At 43.4% G+C, this 18,809-nt stretch overlaps 1 protein-coding gene across 9 annotated transcripts in view; it reads left to right on the top strand.

The window, feature by feature from the left end:
* MPHOSPH9 (M-phase phosphoprotein 9) overlaps positions 1 to 18,809 on the top strand; it is a 41,665-nt gene that overhangs the window by 4,541 nt on the left and 18,315 nt on the right. For 4 of the 9 annotated variants that reach the window (XM_080649568.1, XM_080649567.1, XM_080649565.1 and 1 more), the window contains exons 3-14: positions 53 to 206; positions 1,629 to 1,718; positions 1,923 to 2,446; positions 4,179 to 4,305; positions 5,200 to 5,290; positions 6,718 to 6,824; positions 9,812 to 9,934; positions 10,082 to 10,542; positions 10,878 to 11,033; positions 12,043 to 12,130; positions 13,733 to 13,948; positions 18,273 to 18,320. In XM_080649568.1, the coding sequence (XP_080505694.1) occupies positions 53 to 206; positions 1,629 to 1,718; positions 1,923 to 2,446; positions 4,179 to 4,305; positions 5,200 to 5,290; positions 6,718 to 6,824; positions 9,812 to 9,934; positions 10,082 to 10,542; positions 10,878 to 11,033; positions 12,043 to 12,130; positions 13,733 to 13,948; positions 18,273 to 18,320 (2,185 nt within the window). The remainder of the gene's footprint in view (positions 1 to 52; positions 207 to 1,628; positions 1,719 to 1,922; positions 2,447 to 4,178; positions 4,306 to 5,199; positions 5,291 to 6,717; positions 6,825 to 9,811; positions 9,935 to 10,081; positions 10,543 to 10,877; positions 11,034 to 12,042; positions 12,131 to 13,732; positions 13,949 to 18,272; positions 18,321 to 18,809) is intronic. The other 5 variants (XM_080649573.1, XM_080649571.1, XM_080649566.1 and 2 more) reach the window with 4 other exon arrangements.

Here is an 18,809-nt window from a genome sequence, read left to right as displayed (position 1 = left end):
CAACACTCTGGTAGAATGAGGAAAACCATTTGAATTATTTATGTTTCAACAGAAGTAGCCCCCACCTTAGTACAAATGGGGTATCCTCTTTCTCAGGGAAGACCAGAACGGCTGTAATTCAAGGCACAGGTGAAGCCCTCACCTCTTTCATGCAAGAGCTACAGCACAGCGGAAGGACTGATTCGGAACTTTGGAAGAACTGTGAGGTATTTAGTTTTATTTTTTGGAAATTTAAAATAACTATAAACATGCCTCTACTTAAGTGAATTGTTAGAAATGGATATCCTATAGAGCATGACACTGAAGTTAGTGCTAAAATAAAGTGACCAGACATATTAACCGGATATTGAATGAATGTGAAAAAGACGGTCAGAAGTGTGTCTTTTTTTTTTTTTTTAAATATATTTTTATTGATTTCAGAGAGGAAGGGAGATAGAAACATCCATGATGAGAGAGAATTATCGATCGGCTGCCTCCTGCACGCCCCCCACTGGGGATTGAGCCCACAACCCAGGCATATGCCCTTGACCAGAATCGAACCTGGGACCCTTCAGTCTGCAGGCCGACGCTCTATCCACTGAGCCAAACTAGCTAGGGCCAGAAGTGTGTCTTAACAACATATTCGTGATTAGACAGAAAAGCCAGCGACTTTGGTGTGTATTGAGCAAGGGGCAGAGAGGATGAGAGGAGGTTGCAGGTGTGGGAACCAGGTCGTGCAGGGCTGGGAAGGAATGATAGGAAAGACATTGGGAGGCTGTACCCAGGGCAGCCCGCGTTCATGGCCGCTCCTGTGACATTGTAGGTTATTGCGTGTAGTCCGTGACTGAAAGCACAGCGGCCGGTCAGTTAGAGGAGCGCTAATTGCTTGCGGAGGTGGGTGCGTCAGGACCTAAACAGGCTGGGAAGGGGTTGCAGGCCAGCTCGGGGGTTTTTAGTCCTGTTTGAGCTGTATAGCTTTAAACTCTTCAATACCTGACTTTAAGAAAGTGTTTTTACTTTAAGAACAAATAAATTAGGGGTTAAAATCTCATAATACCAAACAATTTATTGTTTTAAGATGTTGGATTCATTTTTGGGGGTATAAGTCACTTTTTTTTTTTTTTTTTTTAAATATATTTTATTGATATTTCACAGAGAGGAAGGAAGAGGGATAGAGAGCTAGAAACATCGATGAGAGAGAAACATTGATCAGCTGCCTCCTGCACACCCCCCACTGGGGACGTGCCCGCAACCAAGGTACATGCCCTTGACCGGAATCGAACCCGGGACCTTTCAGTCCGCAGGCCGACGCTCTATCCACCGAGCCAAACCGGTTTCGGCTAAGTCACTGTTTAAGAAAATCATTAGTTGTTATGAGACAACTCTAAGGTGCCCCTACCCATTCTTGTTTAAAATGATAACAGAGAACATCAGATTAAGATGCCAGTTGGAAAACTAAGATTTACCCCATAAGAAAGGGGTCCCCAAGCCTATGAACTTGTATTTTTGCATTAAATATAGTTTTACAACTATTTAATTCCACTTACAAATTTTACATTAAAAAAAAAGACCCTTTCCTACTGGAGGAATTTTTCTGTGAAATATTAGGTTAAAACTGATCTTTAACTAAAATATTGTGTAATTATTAGGCCAGGTGGTTACAACTATTCAACTTGGTGGAAAAACAGTGCCAAGAACAGATAGCGGCCCAGCAGGAACAGTTCCACAACCAAGTCCAAGTAAGTTGTTATTCACACTGGGCGTCTCGTTAGATGTAAGATCTGTAGAATCAATTAGTACTTTATATCAACTTTGTTTATAAACTGAAGATAAAACATATGGATTATCTTCAGAGTAATATCGTATTTTGAACACTATTTTCATACCATTTATAAAAGTGTGGTGTTTAATATACTTTCTTACCTGTTACTTTTTATTTTTAGCGGGTACAGGAGGAAATAAAGAATTTAGTCAAGTTACAGAGCAGCAATGCTTCGTGGGCTTCCTATGACAGAAGTTCTCTAAGTGAACACCTATCTTCAGAAAGGCAGATGGGGTTCTTTTCTGAAAACAGTGACAGAAATGAATCTGTCCTCAGTTACCCAAAGTCTAAAGAACCTGAAATGCAGCAGGAAACATCCCCGTCACAGCCAGACTGCAATGTGGACAGCAGCTCAGTGAGCAGTGGCTATGGGACCTTTTGTGTCTCAGAGTTAAATACCTACACGTCTAAGGGCCCCCAGGAGTTCATGGAGCACACAGAGGCTTCGGCGGGGCAGTGTGGGGCGCCAGCCGTGCAGACCTCGTCTCCTGTGGATGGTGGAAAACACAAGCGTTTCTACATCCATTCTCCCCAAGAGTTCAGTGACTCGTTGAAGGAAGACATTTCCATTTTTCCTGGTGATTTTGAACACAAGTTTCTCGGTGAAAGTAAGATTTTGGAAGTATACAGTGGAAAAACAAATAGGTAAGTAGAGTTTCTGCATCATTTGAGGGGCGTTTACTTGTTTAATACACTTAGAATCTAGCAGATAAAGCTCCTTTTAGTTGGACTGTAATAGAATGAGATGCATTTGAACATTTATCTGTTTTACAAAGTCTTTCATTTAGTGCCTGTGGAAGCTGGAATAAACAAAGCACAGTATATACTAATGATTTCCTTTTTTTTTTTTCTAAGCATATTTTTATTGATTTCAGAGAGGAAGGGAGGGGGAGAGAGAGATAGAAACATCAGTGATGAGAGAGAATCATTGATCGGCTGCCTCCTGCACGCCCCACCCTGGGGATTGAGTCCACAACCCAGGCATGTGCCCTGACTGAGAACCAAACCCTGACCTCCTGGTTTATAGGTTTATGCTCAACCACTGAGCCACCCGGGCCGGGCTCTTCCCATTTGCAATGTTATAAGACGACTAAACTCTTTTTTTTTTTTAAATATATTTTATTGATATTTCACAGAGAGGAAGGGAGAGGGATAGAGAGCTAGAAACATCGATGAGAGAGAAACATCGATCAGCTGCCTCCTGCACACCTCCCACTGAGGATGTGCCCGCAACCAAGGTACATGCCCTTGACCGGAATCGAACCCGGGACCTTTCAGTCCGCAGGCCGACGCTCTATCCACTGAGCCAAACCGGTTTTGGCGACGACTAAACTCTTAAGGTGGGCCGAAACCGGTTTGGCTCAGTGGATAGAGCGTCGGCCTGCGGACTGAAGGGTCCCGGGTTCGATTCCGGTCAAGGGCATGTACCTTGGTTGCGGGCACATCCCCAGTGGGAGGTGTGCAAGAGGCAGCTGATCGATGTTTCTCTCTCATCGATGTTTCTGACTATCTATCCTTCTTCCTTCCTCTCTGTAAAAAATCAATAAAATATATTAAAATAAATAAATAAATAAATAAATAAATAAATAAACTCTTAAGGTGGGAGGGAGGCCTTGCCAGAAAAATGCCTTCGAGGATTTCTAGTCACTATAAACTTGCTCAGAATGGCATGATAGGACTGTGTCAACAGTGGGGTTTTGTTACACATGTTCATGTAATTGGAAATCAAAAATTATACACAAGCAAGAAGCATTTTTCTCAGTCTGTTGAGATCTTGCTTCCAGGCATGATATAAGATATAAAGTTTATATCTTATTAAAAAAACTATACACAAGCATACTTGCTTTTGTGTGTCTTTTTATATATAAGAAGAGATTTGTAAGTTTAACAACATTTTGATTGACCCAGGGACTTTTTAGTAAAGGAGACTACAGCTGAATGTTTGTAAAACAAAAAATCATTTAAAATTATGTAGATTCCCCTCAATTTCCAGTTTTGTATCTCTGAAATGTGCCACAAAGTAAGGTGTGCAGACATAGCAGCCAGTCTTGTGCACACACAGTGTAGTTATTAGTCCATGGGAATAAATGTGCTCACTCTAGAGATAGATTTAGAGCTTGAAGCGTCGCTGCATGGTTTTGCTTTGGTTGACGGCTATGGACTGTATTACTGCTGATTGCTGTTGGTCTTTTAGTTCATTTTGCCTTTGGGAATGAGAAACTGGAAAAAGAAATGTAGGTGAGTCCATAATGTCCCTCCGCTCTTTGCTCTTAGAAAACAACTCAAAGCCCTTTCCACTGATGCAGTGTTGGCGTGTATTTAGTTTCACATGGGAAGGACGACATCTAAAGAGTCATTTTGGTTTTCTCTTTTTAAGTAGTAAAGCGATAACATCATGGGCGCAGAAGCTGAAGCAGAACCACCCAAAGGGAGCCCATGCCGAAGAGGGGTGTCCCAGATCCACGCAAGGAACCGAGCAGCCCCAGAGAGTGCCGGTGGAGAAGGTAGGTGACGCGTCACGTCACTCCAGGTTTCCTACCTGCTCATCTGCACAAATGTCATGGTCAGCTTGTTCCATTGACATCTCTGCCTTTTGGTGGCACAGAGGAGTGGAAACAGTGATTGGCCCTAAGTCTTGCTTCTTTCCCAGAAATCAAAACTAATGAGGGAGAAAATACTAGAAAAAATGAACTGTTTGTAAAGGCCCTAATTCTTTTTCAACTGCAAATGTCACGTTTAAACAGAGAGTAAGTCATTTAATTGTTTTTCAAAAACCCTCAGCCAGGTCAGTGTGCTCAGTGGTTGAGCGTCGACCTATGAACCTGGAGGTCACGGTTTGATTCCCAGTCAGGGCACATACCTAGTTGGCGGGTTCAGTCCCCCAGTAGGGGTGTTTGTATCTCTCTTTCCCTCTCCCTTCCTCTCTCTGAAATCAATAAAAATATATTTTAAAAATGATGTAGTCTACTATTTAAAATTCATATTAATTATTTTGGTTTTCAGAGTTGATTTGATTTAATGTAGTTTGAATGATAAGACGAATTATTATAGCTTTTACATTCATTTTTATACCAAAGGACTTTAATTCTAGGCACCTCACATTTCTTTTGCAAGTAGACGGCAAATTATTAACACATTTTCGTTCCAAACTCATTAAATACCTGCTCCCAGTTTTCTCCTCTCAGCTCCACAGAAAACCCAAATTAAAGTTTGTAAATTATGTAGGAAAAGAGAATTATTTGCTGTTTAATTCCCATTTTTTTGCATTCTTGCAACCAGAGGGCCATTCAGGTGTTGTGCACGGACCCCTGGCAGGTGTCTGTGCCCTTTGACCTTGGTCAGCAGCGTATGCCTGGGGTGTTTAGCTGTTAGCTCACAGTTATCCTCTTGAATTGCAGTTGGAGTTCGCTGCTGCTACACCACCTCGTGCTTTTTACCTCAGTAAGCCAGATGAAAGCCCAAATTTTTGGATGTCTGATTCAGGAACAGGTATGAAACTTACATTTTTAAAGAGTTTCGTTTCTTTTTAATAACAACTGCATTTCCCAGCGGGGAGACTCACGTGCAGTGGGTTAGAGTGGTTTCTGTAAGTGAACACGTGGTAGCTGTAGCTTCCTTACTTGGTTGCATGCTGTCAGGATAGATGTGTTTCTGCAGGTATTTTCTTTCTTTTTTTGTTGTTGTTTTGTTGTTAATCCTAACCAGAGGATATTTTTCCATTGATTTTCAGAGAGAGTGGAAGGGAAGGGGAGAGACACACATGGATTGGTTGCCTCCCACACACGCCACGTGTGCCTGGGGCCCGGGGAGGAGCCTGCAGGTATTGCAAATAGCGCAGAAATGACCTCAGCGTTTTCCCGGTGCCTCAAAAGGAATGAAATGCAAACACCCTGGGAGCCATTCTCCACTCGCTGTGGTAGCTTTAATTCTAATGGTTTTACATAGTGGCTCCGTTTCCACACTCCTACATCAGTTCATCGGGAGGAATTAGCTTTGCCTTCTGAAAATTGAGAGTGGTGAGCCAAACACCTTTACGCTGTCACTCTAATGGAGCCCCATCACCTGTCACCTGGGCTCCTGCAACTTCTTCCCAGCCTCCCCGCACTCACCTTTCCATCTGTGCTCAGCGCAGTAGCCAGCAACCTGCTCCTTGTTAGAGATGAGTCAGAGCACGTGACTCCTCGGCTCTAACCTCTGTTAGGCCTTGGAGTGTCTGTGAGGCCTATGGAGGCCTGCGAGAGCCTGCCCTGCACACTCTGACCTCACGCTCTGCAGCTCTTTGCCTTTCTCTGCTTGGGCAGGGAGGCTGTTGGTCCACAAAGTTCTCATTGGAGGGCTTTTTGCTTGGGCTGCTTCCTGAACTTGGAATGTTCTGCCCCTTGTATGGAAACTGCCTCATATGTGGCTAAAATGCCCAACTCCTTCTTAATTGTTACTCTGAAGTGAGCCAACCCTGACAACCCTGTCCAAAACCAGCACCTGCCCCTCCCCCAGTTGCATATTCCCTTCTATCTGATTTTTAAATTTTCCAGTAGAGGCTCACCACTCTCTAACTTACTGTAACTTTTCTGTTGTTTGGGTCTCAGTCTCCCTGTGCGCAGCCTGGCACAGTAGATGCTCAATAAATATTTAAATTATTGAATTCTTTACATTGCTTTCATATAAGCCTGTACTATTCACAAAGAAATTGTTGTCTTTAAATTTTTTAAATTATGCTAGTTGATCTTGACTTGTAATATATTTCAACTTTAAATACTTTGATCATGAAGGCAGGACTCTTACATGGTAAGGCATTCATGTGAACCGTTTCTGTCAAAGGCTAGTTACTTCCTGCATTTCATTTTCTTGAGGTAGAAATGTTACTCTAGAAACACTTTTGTTCTTTCTTCTTGCTTCTCTTCTGTGTGCCTGTGCAGGCCTGACGCACTGGAGACTGGAGGAGAAGGACATGTACCACTCTCTGCCCGAGGTCACAGACAAGCCCTTTGCCCCGTCCTCCTCCCCGCAAGTGTCAGCCAGCCCGGTAAGTCAAAACGTGTGTGTTTGCATTGTCACATGGTAGATAAGTATTCGGTTTCATTATACACTTTGTGTTTTTCACTGTCCGGTGCAGAGAAGAAAGCATGGGCATTAAATCACAATAATCTGCTCTCAGATTCTGTCTGTCATTGCCTGTGTGATCTTAGGAAAGTTACTTAAGAGTGGGATTAAAAATGCCCAGTGACCCTGGTTGGTTGGCTCAGTTGGTTGGGCATCATCAGGTGCACCAAAGGGTCCTGGGTTCATTCCCGGTCAGGGCATATACCTAGGTTTTGGGTTTGATCCCTAGTAGGGGCACATGTGGGAGGCAACCAATTAATGTTTCTCTCTCTTTCTCTTCCTCTCTCTCTAAAAATCAATAAAACATGTTCTCAGGTGAGGATTAAAAAAAAAGCCCAGTGAGTGCTTTGTAAAATTAAATGAAGTGGTTTTGTGCCTACTATTTAAATACAGTAGGTCCATAGATAAACTTCTGCTCTCAGGCCTGGTTTGACTTTGTACCCTATTACACCCTCCCACTAATCTATTTATATTCTAATTCTGAACAATTTAATTGGTATTAATTTTCTTTGAGCAAGAAATGTAAATACTTTGTTTATTTCAGAGCAAAGAAATACAACTCTCCAATATGTGCACAGCAAGGTACATACCTCACTTCTTGTCTTGATTGGGTGATGAGAGAAGAGTAGGTTGGGAAAAGGAGAGATACCATTAAAGTAACCAGGAAAGCTGTGAGCCTGAGTGACAGCCATAGATAGTTGTGGCATACGGGATCTTCAGAGGAAGGAGCAAAAAAGCCAGATACCCCAGGGAGGAAGGAAGGGTGGGAACTTGTGACTGAGGGGATGGGAGGCCAAGTGGGCTCTGCTCACAGGGCTGCCTGTGTGTTCCTTGATCTGCAGCCTCAGTAATTAACACTGTATTTGTTGATTCTAAGATGCCACCCATTTGAAGATTTTCTGTGTGATAGGCTATCAAGAAAAGAATTCATCAATTAGACTAATACAATGCTTTCTTTAAAAAAAAAAAACTACTCTTTTTTAAAAACATTTTTATTGATTTCAGAGAGGAAGGGAGAGGGAAAGAGAGCTAGAAACATCAGTAATGAGAGAGAATCATTGATTGGCTGCCTCCTGCATGCCCCCCACTGGGGATTGAGCCCGCAACCCGGGCATGTGCCCTTGACAGGAATCAAACCTGGGACCTTTCAGTCCCCAGGCCAACGCTCTATCCATTGAGCCAAACCAGATAGGGCTAAACATAGATTTTTATTATGTAAGCCTTATACATATTTAGAAAGGAAAATGTAAGGGAAATAAATTGATTCAAATTTCCTCACCTGCAGAGGCTCACCCTCCTTTTTCATCCCAGCACGGGTTTCTGTTTTCCTACCTACCATTTCCTTCGTGACATGGCATTCCTTTAAAAGGTGGCGGGAGGCCTTGATGTTGCGGGGACCTGGCTTAGCAGCTGTAAGGGCTGGCCTGCTTCTGACTCCCAGATGGCACTGCTGCTGTGCACGCCTGCTCCCGTCCCTTCATAGTGGCTCCCAGGCTTCCTTGTAGTCTCAGCACACCTATGTGGCCATGTTGATGGCTTTGATATTTGCTTATGAGCAGGCAGTGACATATCACAACTGCTACTTGACTGGCAGTAGTTACAAGATGCCAGTTACAAGACCTCATTTCAGAGATGTTACAATATGAAGAGAAGAGAAATCATCAAGGTGGTGGCACACAGGAGCTTGTACCGCTGTGAGCTCTGAGTGGAATAGCTGCAGCCACCGGGCAGGGCTCAGGCTGGAGCGGAGCACTGCTGCTTGTCATGGGCTGCAAGGCTTGAGGGCCTCTAGGTCGTTGGTATGTAAACCATCAAATTTTAAAACAGGATTATGGGGAATTTTTAGGGTTTACATTTTACAAATTAATACCTTCAATATACACACAACAGTATAATGAATTCTTTTTCACAAGCTAGTAACAGAGTTGATTTAAAAATAAAATTCATGGTGCCTTGCAGCCACTTTGGGCCTGGAAATGGGATGTGAGTTAAGGCTGTAGGATGAACTGCCTGGCATTGTGTCCCTCCTGGAATTTAGTCTCATTTGACAGAATGGCCACAGTTCAAACTTGACAAGGTTAAATGGTACCCCTGTCACACCCACAGTAGCTCCCACCTCAAAATAATTTGAGTGCCAAGTTTTTCCACTTGGAGCTTAGACCGCAGTGCATTATTTCCAGCGCAGCGGAGCCCCGATGTCAAGCTGTAGATACAGGGGTCCTCAAACTTTTTAGACGGGGCCAGTTCACTGTCCCTCAGACCGTTGGAGGGCCGGACTATAGTTTAAAAAAAAAAACTATGAACAAATTCCTATGCACACTGCAGGCCCGGGACGAGTCGGCTGCTAAGGAGGACAGGCAGCGGCACCCAGCGGGCCGGATAAATGTCCTCGGCGGGCCGCATGTGGCCCGCGGGCCATAGTTTGAGGACGCCTGCTAGAAACACCCTTTTCTTGTCTGCCAGCTCCTAATGTGACATAACCACATAGATGAGGAGCTGCACCTCTTGACAGCTGTTCCCCGTGAGTCACAGGAAATCAATCTGGAGAGAAGTGTCCTTGTCCTGCTTCATTCCTTCTTTCTGAAGTCTTGTCTTATCTCAGAACCTCGTTCTCATTTTGAGAGGGGACTTCCAATGATTTTATTCTTTGAAAGTATTCTAGGCCATTAAGTAATTAGGTTCAGATGATTCCCTTAATGTTTATTTTTGGGGGGATAGGAAAACTTTCTTATTGTGAGGGAGATTCATTGTAATAGGTTTTGACTTCCAAACCTTTATTATAAATCTGACAGCACAAAGCTCAATTTATTGACAATCTTTAAAAAATCTCTTATGGTGCTGATCTTGATTTCAGAAAACTTTTTCTTCCTTGCTAATAGCATTGAAATAATTTTGTTTCGTGTCTTCAAGTCTAATACTAGTAATGAGATGAAGCTTCCGTCACTGAAGGATATTTATCATAAAAAGCAAAGGGAAAACAAGCAATTACCCGAGAGGAATCTCACTTCTTCCAGCCCAAACCATCCGCCCGAGGTAATGTGGTTAGCACTCTGCGGGGTGGAGCAAAGCTGCTTCTGACCCTGCCTGGGCTTTAGCGCGTTTCCCCGGGAGGTCAGGCCGCTCACCTCCACAGCAGCCCATGCGGAGGGAGAACCACGCTATCTGTCTGCCTATTTCCAGGTGCTGACTCTGGACCCAACATTACACATGAAGCCAAGTGAGCAGATGGCGGGGACTCAGCCGCCAGGCTTTCTGAATGCCCTCCAGGACAGGATCTCCTTCTCGCCAGACTCTGTTCTGGAGCCCAGTGTGTCCAGTCACTCTGACATAGACTCGTTCTCGCAAGCAAGTAATGCCACCTCTCAGTTGTCTGGGTTCCCCAAATGCCCTTCACGTGCAAAAGCTTCACCAGTGGCCTCTTGGAAAAATCACACATTCCCAAACGAAAGCAGGACCAGCTCCACGTTCCCCTCAGTCTATACTGTCACTAGTAATGATCTCTCGGTCAACACTGTGGAAGAAGAAAACACTGTCATGGTAACTGCAGCCTCAGTCAGTCAGTCCCAGCTTCCAGGTACAGCCAACAGTGTCCCAGAATGCATTTCATTGACTTCCCTGGAAGATCCTGTGCTATTGTCTAAGTATGTATTTCAGTGGATGGCCTGTAATGCTAATCGATTTTCTGTAGTGTCTGCTTAAATGATGAAAGTAATTTTTATTGAATTTCATTAATGTATAAAATCTTAAGTTAAAAAAAGAGAGATAGCATTTTTAAGGTAGACCATCTAAGAATTAAATAATCCATGTCTGTTTTCTTCTTTACTTTGTTAGTGGTCACCTTGTGTATTGTCTATATTTTCTGAGTGCGAAGGGAAAAGGCTGTGTTTTTGCTCATGAGAATGACTATTCTTGCTCCTCTTTTGGGACAGAGAGTGAAGAGACACTCTCCTAACAAGCCTTTCCCTCCTGCCGACAGCGTCAGGCAGAACCTGAAGGAAAAGCAGGCCCGGCACATAGCAGATCTTCGAGCTTATTATGAATCAGAAATAAGTAGCTTGAAACAGAAGCTGGAGGCAAAAGAAATGTCTGCAGTTGAAGATTGGAAGAAAACCAATCAAATTCTTGTAGACAGGTAAAACTTAAAGTTTAACTATAGTTTTAAAAATATAAGTTAACTGTTAGTGCTTCTCCAACTTGGATATATTATTTTCCTCAAAGTATAATATATTGTTATGATAAATCACATCTAAATCATGTGCCTCAGATTTGAAAAAAATTTATTTTTATTGATTTCAGAGAGAAAGGGAGAGTGAGAGAGAGATCAGAACATCACTGATGAGAGGGAATCATCTATTGGCTGCCTCTTGCACAACCCCTACTGGGCATTGAGCTCACAACCAGGCATGAGCCCTGACCTGGAATCAAACCAGTGACCTCTTGGTTCATGGGTCAATGTTCAACCACTGAACCACACTGGCTGGGCAGATTTAAAAATTTTAATACCAAAAACATGTTTTCCTAAGTAATTATTTTTACAGATTTGAACCATCCTCTTAGAACACACTAATAACTGACATGCACGCAGGTGCTTCCTATGGGCTGAATGCTGAAACAGTTGAGCAGACCTTGTGTGTGTCAAGGAATGTCACTTATGGGAGATTAGTGCTGCACATGGATCCCTGATGAGAAGGTGATGGTGACTAGTGCCCTTGGGCAGTGCTCAACCCTTTTTTTGTACCCAGACAATTATCCTGTTAAAACTGCTGTAGGAACACAGGGGAGAATGGCTCTGCACTAGGGATAGTTTTACATCCATCCCCTGATGGACACTTGGGCTGCTTCCTCCTGTTGGTACTGTGAATGATGCTGCTGTGAACATGGGTGTGCAAGGAGGTATCTGTTCATGTCTTGCTTTGTTGACTTAATATTTCTTAGGGGTCTTTTTACATCATTATTTTCTCTGACACTATGCTGTCATCAGGTCACAGGTGCATTTTACTAAAGCGGCATCCTGAGTCTTGGCTGATGTGGAGAGCTCGTGTTTGTTACGTGCTGTACTAGGGAGTCGGTTAGGTTTATAGAACACTTGTCAGGGAGAGGGCTTGACCTTCCAATTGTTTCATTTCAATTTATGGTTTTAGATGCGGTCAATTAGATGGTGCTCTGAATGAAGCCACTAGCCGTGTGAGGACACTTGAAAATAAGAATAACCTACTAGAAAGAGAAGTGGTAAGTAAGTATTCTATTTTTTGTTGTTCTAGTGTCTTTTTTTAAAATATATTTTTATTGCTTTCAGAGAGGGAGGGAGAGGGAGAGAGAGATAGAAACATCAATGATGAAAGAGAATCATTGATTGGCTGCCTCCTGCACACCCCCTACTGGGGATTGAGTCCCAAAACCAGAGCAATCACAGGCTGATGCTCTATCCACAAAGCCAATTCAGCTAGGGCTGTCGTTTTTTTTTTTTAATCCTCATCTGAGGACATGCTTAGAGGAGAGGTGGGAAAAGAGAAAGAGACAGAGATAGAGACAGACAGACATCAGTGTGAGAGAGAAACATCGATTGGTTTTGTTCCGTACTCTCCTGACCAGGGATCAAACCCGCAACCTGGGTATGTGCCCTGACCCGAAATCAAACCCATAGCCTTTTTTTGGTGTACAGGGTCGATGCTCCAACCAACTGAGCCACCCGTCCAGGGTTCCATTTTCTTATATAAATAACAAGAAATGCATAAAATTTTGCTTTTAATTATATACTTTTTTTTTTCATATAGTGCCAAGTTCTGTTCTTCTACACACAACCTTATAAACAATATTTTGGTGGGAAGTGTCAGTTATGTTTTATACGCTGTTTCTTTGTTTTTGATGTTTTTTAGTCATCTTTGTCTCCTCCTACACTCTAAACTTCATGAAGTCAGAACTTGTCTTTCATGTTAATCTTCATTTCTAGCCACCCTAGTGCGTAGTACCTAGTGGATATTCAAGAAATGTTGAGTGAATATTAACATCTTGAATTTTATTTTCCTAGTAAGGAATGCATTTTTTAACCTTTAAATGTGAATGTAGGGCAACAAATTCCAGCTATACTTTCAGAATCATTTCTCTAATAGCCGTGGTTATTTTTCCTCACTAAAGCGATCCACAGGGGAGTCCTACAATCCGAATGCCTTGAACAGTGGTTTTCAGTTCACATTTTATGATCAACTCATGGTAGCGTAATTCTTTCTGGTCTCCACCCCAGGCTATAGCAAAATAGTAAATTTGCTGCCCAGCCATCATTGCTCAGGGGTTGAGCGTCGAACTGGAGGGTCAGGTTCCATTCCCGGTCAGGGCACATGCCCAGGTTGCTGGCTTGATCCCCAGTGGTGGGCATTCAGGAGGCAGCCGATCAACGGTTCTCTCTCATTAATAATACCTCGCTCCCCTCTCCCTTCCTCTCTGAAATTAATAAAAATATTTTTAAAAATTAAATTTGCTGATTTCCATTTTATGTTTTGCTTTATTATATTTTAATGCCCCACAGTTTATTAGCTGCTATTGAAACATCTATTTCTTTTTCTTTTAGTGACATATATATATCTATATATTTCAGAGAGAAAGGAAGAGGGAGAGAGAGATAGAAACATTAATGATGAAAGAGAATCATTGATTGGCTGCCTCCTGTATGCCTCACACTGGGGATCGAGCCCACAACCTGGGCATATGTGCCCTGACCAGGAATCGAACCGTGACCTCCTCGTTCATAGGTCGACATTCAGCCACTGAGCTATGCCGGCGGGTGAGACCTCTATTTCTTATTAAAGACAATTGATTATCCTGTCTGTTTTGTAGAGTGATTTCAGAGAGCGCCTCAGTGCAGCCAGCAGTGCCTCTAAAATTCTGCAGGAACGGATCGAGGAAATGAGAACAAGTAACAGAGAAAAAGACAACACCATTGTTCGACTGAAGTGTAGGCTGCAGGATCTGGAGGAAGCGTTTGAGAATGCGTACAAACTCTCAGATGACAAAGATGCCAGACTGAAACAGGAAAACAAAATGTTTCAAGATGTAAGCGAATTGGTGATGTGCTCAGTTAAAGTAACTAGGTTGTGTACTTTTACAAGCTCTTGTGATTTTAGTTTATTTTACATAACTTTGCTGTAGCTGCAAATATATACCTTCCCACGGTGTAGGGTGGGTCTTTCTCGAAGCAGGAAGTGAGCTCTGAGACCATGCTGTCACTCCCTCCCACGCATGCCTTTGTCTCTGGTAGGCCCACTTGGGAGCGGTCTGAAACCAACATCTGTTTGTCTGGCTGGGCAAAGATTGAGAACCGGTTTGCTGAAATTTCTTCACTCTGATTTCACTTAAAATTGGATTTGTGTGGCACTGATGTGGGAGTAGGTTTCAGGTTGTATTTTTTCCCCTCTAAGTTTTTCTTAATATCCCTTGTCATGGTACCCAAAAATCTAAAAGTATTTTGACTGTTGAAAGCTTCTTCCTGGTAGCTTTAGGTTTGATGGTTGTTGCTTTGGTTTAAAAAATTTTTTTAATTTTCTTTATTGATTAACGTATTACATGTGTCCTTATTCCCCCATTCCCCTCCCTCTCCCCCCGCTCATGCCCTCATCCCCCTGGTCTCTGTGTCCATTGGTTGGGCTTATATGCATGCATACAAGTCCTTTGGTTGATCTCCCTCCTTACCCCCACCCTCCCCAGCCTTCCCTCTGAGGTTTGACAGTCTGATCGATGCTTCTCTGTCTCTGGACCTGTTTATGTTCATCAGTTTATGTTGTTCATTATATTCCACAAATGAGTGAGATCATGTGATATTTATCTTTCTCCAGCTGACTTACTTCACTTAGCATAATGCTCTCCAGGTCCATCCATGCTGTTGCAAATTGGTTTTAAATTTTATTTTCATGAAACATAGGTAAATGGTTTAGATAGCGAAATTGGAAATGAAAAACAAGTCCTCCCCACTCTCTGTACTTTGGAGTTCCCTCTCCTGGAGGCCACTACCGTCAGCTCTTTTAGCTGTTTCTTCCAGCACTTTCCTCCATGTTTCTAAATAGGAAACTTACATTATTCTTGCTTTTTCCCCTGTCGAATCAGACAGTATATGACTTCCTTCTGTGCACCGTTATAGTTTAGCTTTCTTACACCATTTGCTCCCAATGTGGTTCACATATTGAACTGATGCTAAGGCGCCTTCTCTTCCAATTGTAACGGCTCTGGAATTGGGGCGGCTTTACACCGCAGTGTCGCATTTTAATTGGCAGCAGCATTTTCCCTCCTGTAGTAAACAAAGTGATGGTATGGTTTCTAGTTAGCTGTCTTCAATTTGAAATATGTGTGTTGTTGTTTATAGTTAGATCAGTAGTCAGCATTTCTCCATCTTTGTAAATACTGTTTAGAGCTAAGCTGCCGTGTGCAGTGGTTATATTTCCTTTCTCTTACAACCTTTCTTTTTCCTAGGAGTGATGTTGCCCTGTTTTTCTGTCTGCCCACTTTTCCATATGCCTAGCACTTGCACACATACAACCCTCACTTCAGACTGAACTGGTGCCTGTGAGGTCTGAGTGCAGGGTTCCTGCCTGGCCCCGCCTCCTCCTGGGACCGGTCCTGGCTTCTTTCCTTCCTTGGATCCGCCCTGCTGTATGGGTCCTGCGTGACCCTCATGGGTGAAATCCTTGTTTTGCTAGAGTACATCTGAGAAAGAAAATGCATGTGAGACACCTTTGGAGACCTTCCGTATCTGAAAACTTTAGTTTCTAGTCACATTTTACTTAGTTTTTAGGATAGTTTTGGATTTACCAAAAACTGTGAACAGTGGGCTCCAGGGCAGTGGGCGGAGGAGTCAGGTTGGGTTTTTTAAAGACTTTTCTTCAGTCATTTTCTCTTCACCCCGTTGCCTCTCCTTCCCTGTCAGACTTGGGTTTCCAGAGTTGCATTTTTCTCCTGTTCTTGTCACCTGTGTCCAGTGGCCAGGCGGACAGTCGGCCACTGTATGGGATGTGAAGGGACCCTGGACTCTGACCACTCTACCCGAGGACTGTGGCCAGGTCCACGTGTCTGCCCTGTGCTTCCGCCCTGTCCATCACTGACCTGGGATTCAGTCTGCGCCTCCCAGGGTTGTGAGGAGGTCACCTACTTGCCATTTGCTTCCCTTATTCAGGCCCTGCTACGGCTTCATTTGAACCTTGCACCTGAGCTGTTACCTCTGTGTTCTCTTTACTGGCTCCATTGTTAATAGTGGGACCAGGATGAAAAGGAAACTGTGACAAATCTGTCTTCTTTAACCAGGAGGCTCACATAGCTATTTTTAAGTAAGTTACCTAATTATATTATACTTTCAGGATGGTACCTTACTCTGTGCAACTAATTTAGCAAGGAATAGTATGCAGCAGTTCGAGACAGAACAATGCAAATACACTTTAATCTTTTGATCAATGGGTATTGACTGATACTACTTTTTATTTTGAAATAAATTTAAGCTTACAGAAAACTTGCAATAACTGTCATTCCTTTCACCTAGGATCAGATGTTAACATGTTGCCATTTCTACTTTGCCATTCGCACATAATCTTTTTTCTCTCAGGCCATTGGAGAGTAGGTCGTAGACATCATGCCCCTTTGCCTCTAGCTTTCGGAGTGTATTTCCTGAGAACGAGGGCTTCTCATTCATAGCCACAGAGCAGTCATCACAACGCAGAAATCCAGATGCTGCAGTCGCATCTGACTGTTCCTTCATGGCCTTGTTCCCAGCCCGGGGCCCAGCCCAGGGCCACACCTTATCTTCACTTCTCCTGGATTTTCAATTGCCTTTGATCTGAAACTGCTCAACCTTCTCCTGTCGTGACTTAGCTTTTTTTTTTTTTTTTTAACCCTCACTCAAGGACATTTTCCCATTGATTTTTAGGGAGAGTGGAAGAGAGAGGGAAAGACAGAGAGAAATATCAATGTGAGAAAAATACATCGATTGGTTGCCTCCTGCACAAGCCCCGACCAGGGCCCACGCCGGGGAGGAGCCTGCAATTGAGGTACCTGCCCTTGACCAGAATCGAACCTGGGACCCTTCAGCCCGCAGACCCACCGTCTATCTACTGAGCCAAACTGGCTAGGGCGTAACTTGGCATTTTTGAAGAGTATGGGCAGTTATTTTATAGAGCAGTGCTTCCCAATCTTTTTTTTCGCCATGTCCCACCTAAGCATCTCTAAAATCCTGGTGCCCCTCTGTGACATATAATTCTTATTATTCAAAAAGTGAATTCCTATTCACGTGGAGAAAGCCTAAAAGACCATTAACTTGGTCTAAACAAGCTTCCAGAGAACACGGCATCCATGAAAGAGAGAAATAAAAGAACGAAAGGACAGTTGAAGTATTGAGGCAAAAATCACTAAGAAATTGTTAAAACAATAATAATATGGCCCTGGCTGGTTTGGCTCAGTGGATAGAGCGTCAGCCTGCAGACTGAAGGGTCCCGGGTTTGATTCTGGTCAAGGGCACATGGCTGGGTTGTGGGCTCAATCCCCAGGGTGGGGCATGCAGGATGCAGCTGATCAGTGATTCTTATCATTGAAGTTTCTCTCTCCCTCTTCCTCTCTCTGAAATCGATAAAAAATTATTTAAACAATAATATGAAGTGATATGAAAAAATAGAAAAATAAAGTTTCAAAACATAATAGAGAACAGAAATGCATAAATATGTCACAATATATATATATTAGTGCCCTGGTGTACGGATTCATGCACATTGAAAGGAAATTAATTAGAAGGTGGCTGGCGGAGTGGGACCGGGAGAGATGGGTCCCGGAGCCAACCTCCCATGGGCATCTGGGGCGGTGCTGCGGCTCAGATGGCATCTGCAGAGTGAGTGGGGTCCCTCTGGCAGGTGGGGTCCCTTGGCCTGGCCTGCGGGGATCAGGCCGAAACCAGCTCTCTGACATCCCCTGAGGGGTCCCGGATTGCTAGAGGGAGGTTCTCAGGTATCGCCTCCAGAATCAGGCTCCCTCCTTTCTGGTTCCAGAGTGCTTCACCCAAGAACCACCACTGCCAAGGCACTGCAGCTCAGCAGCTCCTGCGTTGAGCGTCTGCCCCCTGGTGGTCATTGCATGTCAAAGCTACCAGTCAGACGGTTGCTTAGCCTTTTATTAGTATATATATCTATAGATGTACTCTATATGAGGCCCCTAGAATCATAAGAAATGCAAAAAAATCACTGTTAATAACTCATTCTCGAATTGTCCCCCTTAAAGTTAAATTGCCCCCTTAAAAACCAAATTGCCCCCCTGTGGGGCGTGTATCCCACATTGGGAGCCACTGTTATAGCGTATCCTTCGGTGGATATTATGTTTAATTTTCTGTTGCAATTCTTTGTTTTTCCTGCAGCTTTTAGGAGAGTATGAGTCCCTGGGAAGAGAACACGAAAGAGTGAAGGTAATAGTGGTTCATTGCTCATGTTCTGGGCTGCGGTGGAGGCAGAGCACTGGACTGGAAGCCAAGGGCCCTGGCCTCCTCCCTGCTCCCTTGCCCTGTCCCCCGTAGCTGTTGGCGCTGACTTACCCTCTCTGGGTCAGTAGGCTTATTTTTAGATATCTACCTGTAACTCACAGTCTGGTGGATTTGTTCATTTAACAAATATTTATTGAATGGCTGTTGCATTTGAAGTGAGATGAAGTTTTTAGAAGAGTAAGAGACCATGCAGATGCAAATAATTAATACTATTTAAATATAAAGTTTTGTTTCTCAAAGCATTGGCTTTTTGTGGGGTTGAACTTACTATGTTTGAACTCTTGATTAAAGCTCTATTGGAAAACTGCTATTTGCATGCAGTGAAACCCGCAATGATGCTGTAAGTGGGACCCCAGTATTTCTGCTGCATAAAGTGCAGCTTGACATTATTCAAGGTTAGTGAAAGGGCCTGCC

Source organism: Plecotus auritus (genome assembly GCF_963455305.1).
Source record: "Plecotus auritus genome assembly, chromosome: 13".
NCBI classification, from domain to species: domain Eukaryota; kingdom Metazoa; phylum Chordata; class Mammalia; order Chiroptera; family Vespertilionidae; genus Plecotus; species Plecotus auritus.
Note: the sequence above shows the minus strand (reverse complement) of the source record. Positions and strands in the feature narration are given on the sequence as shown.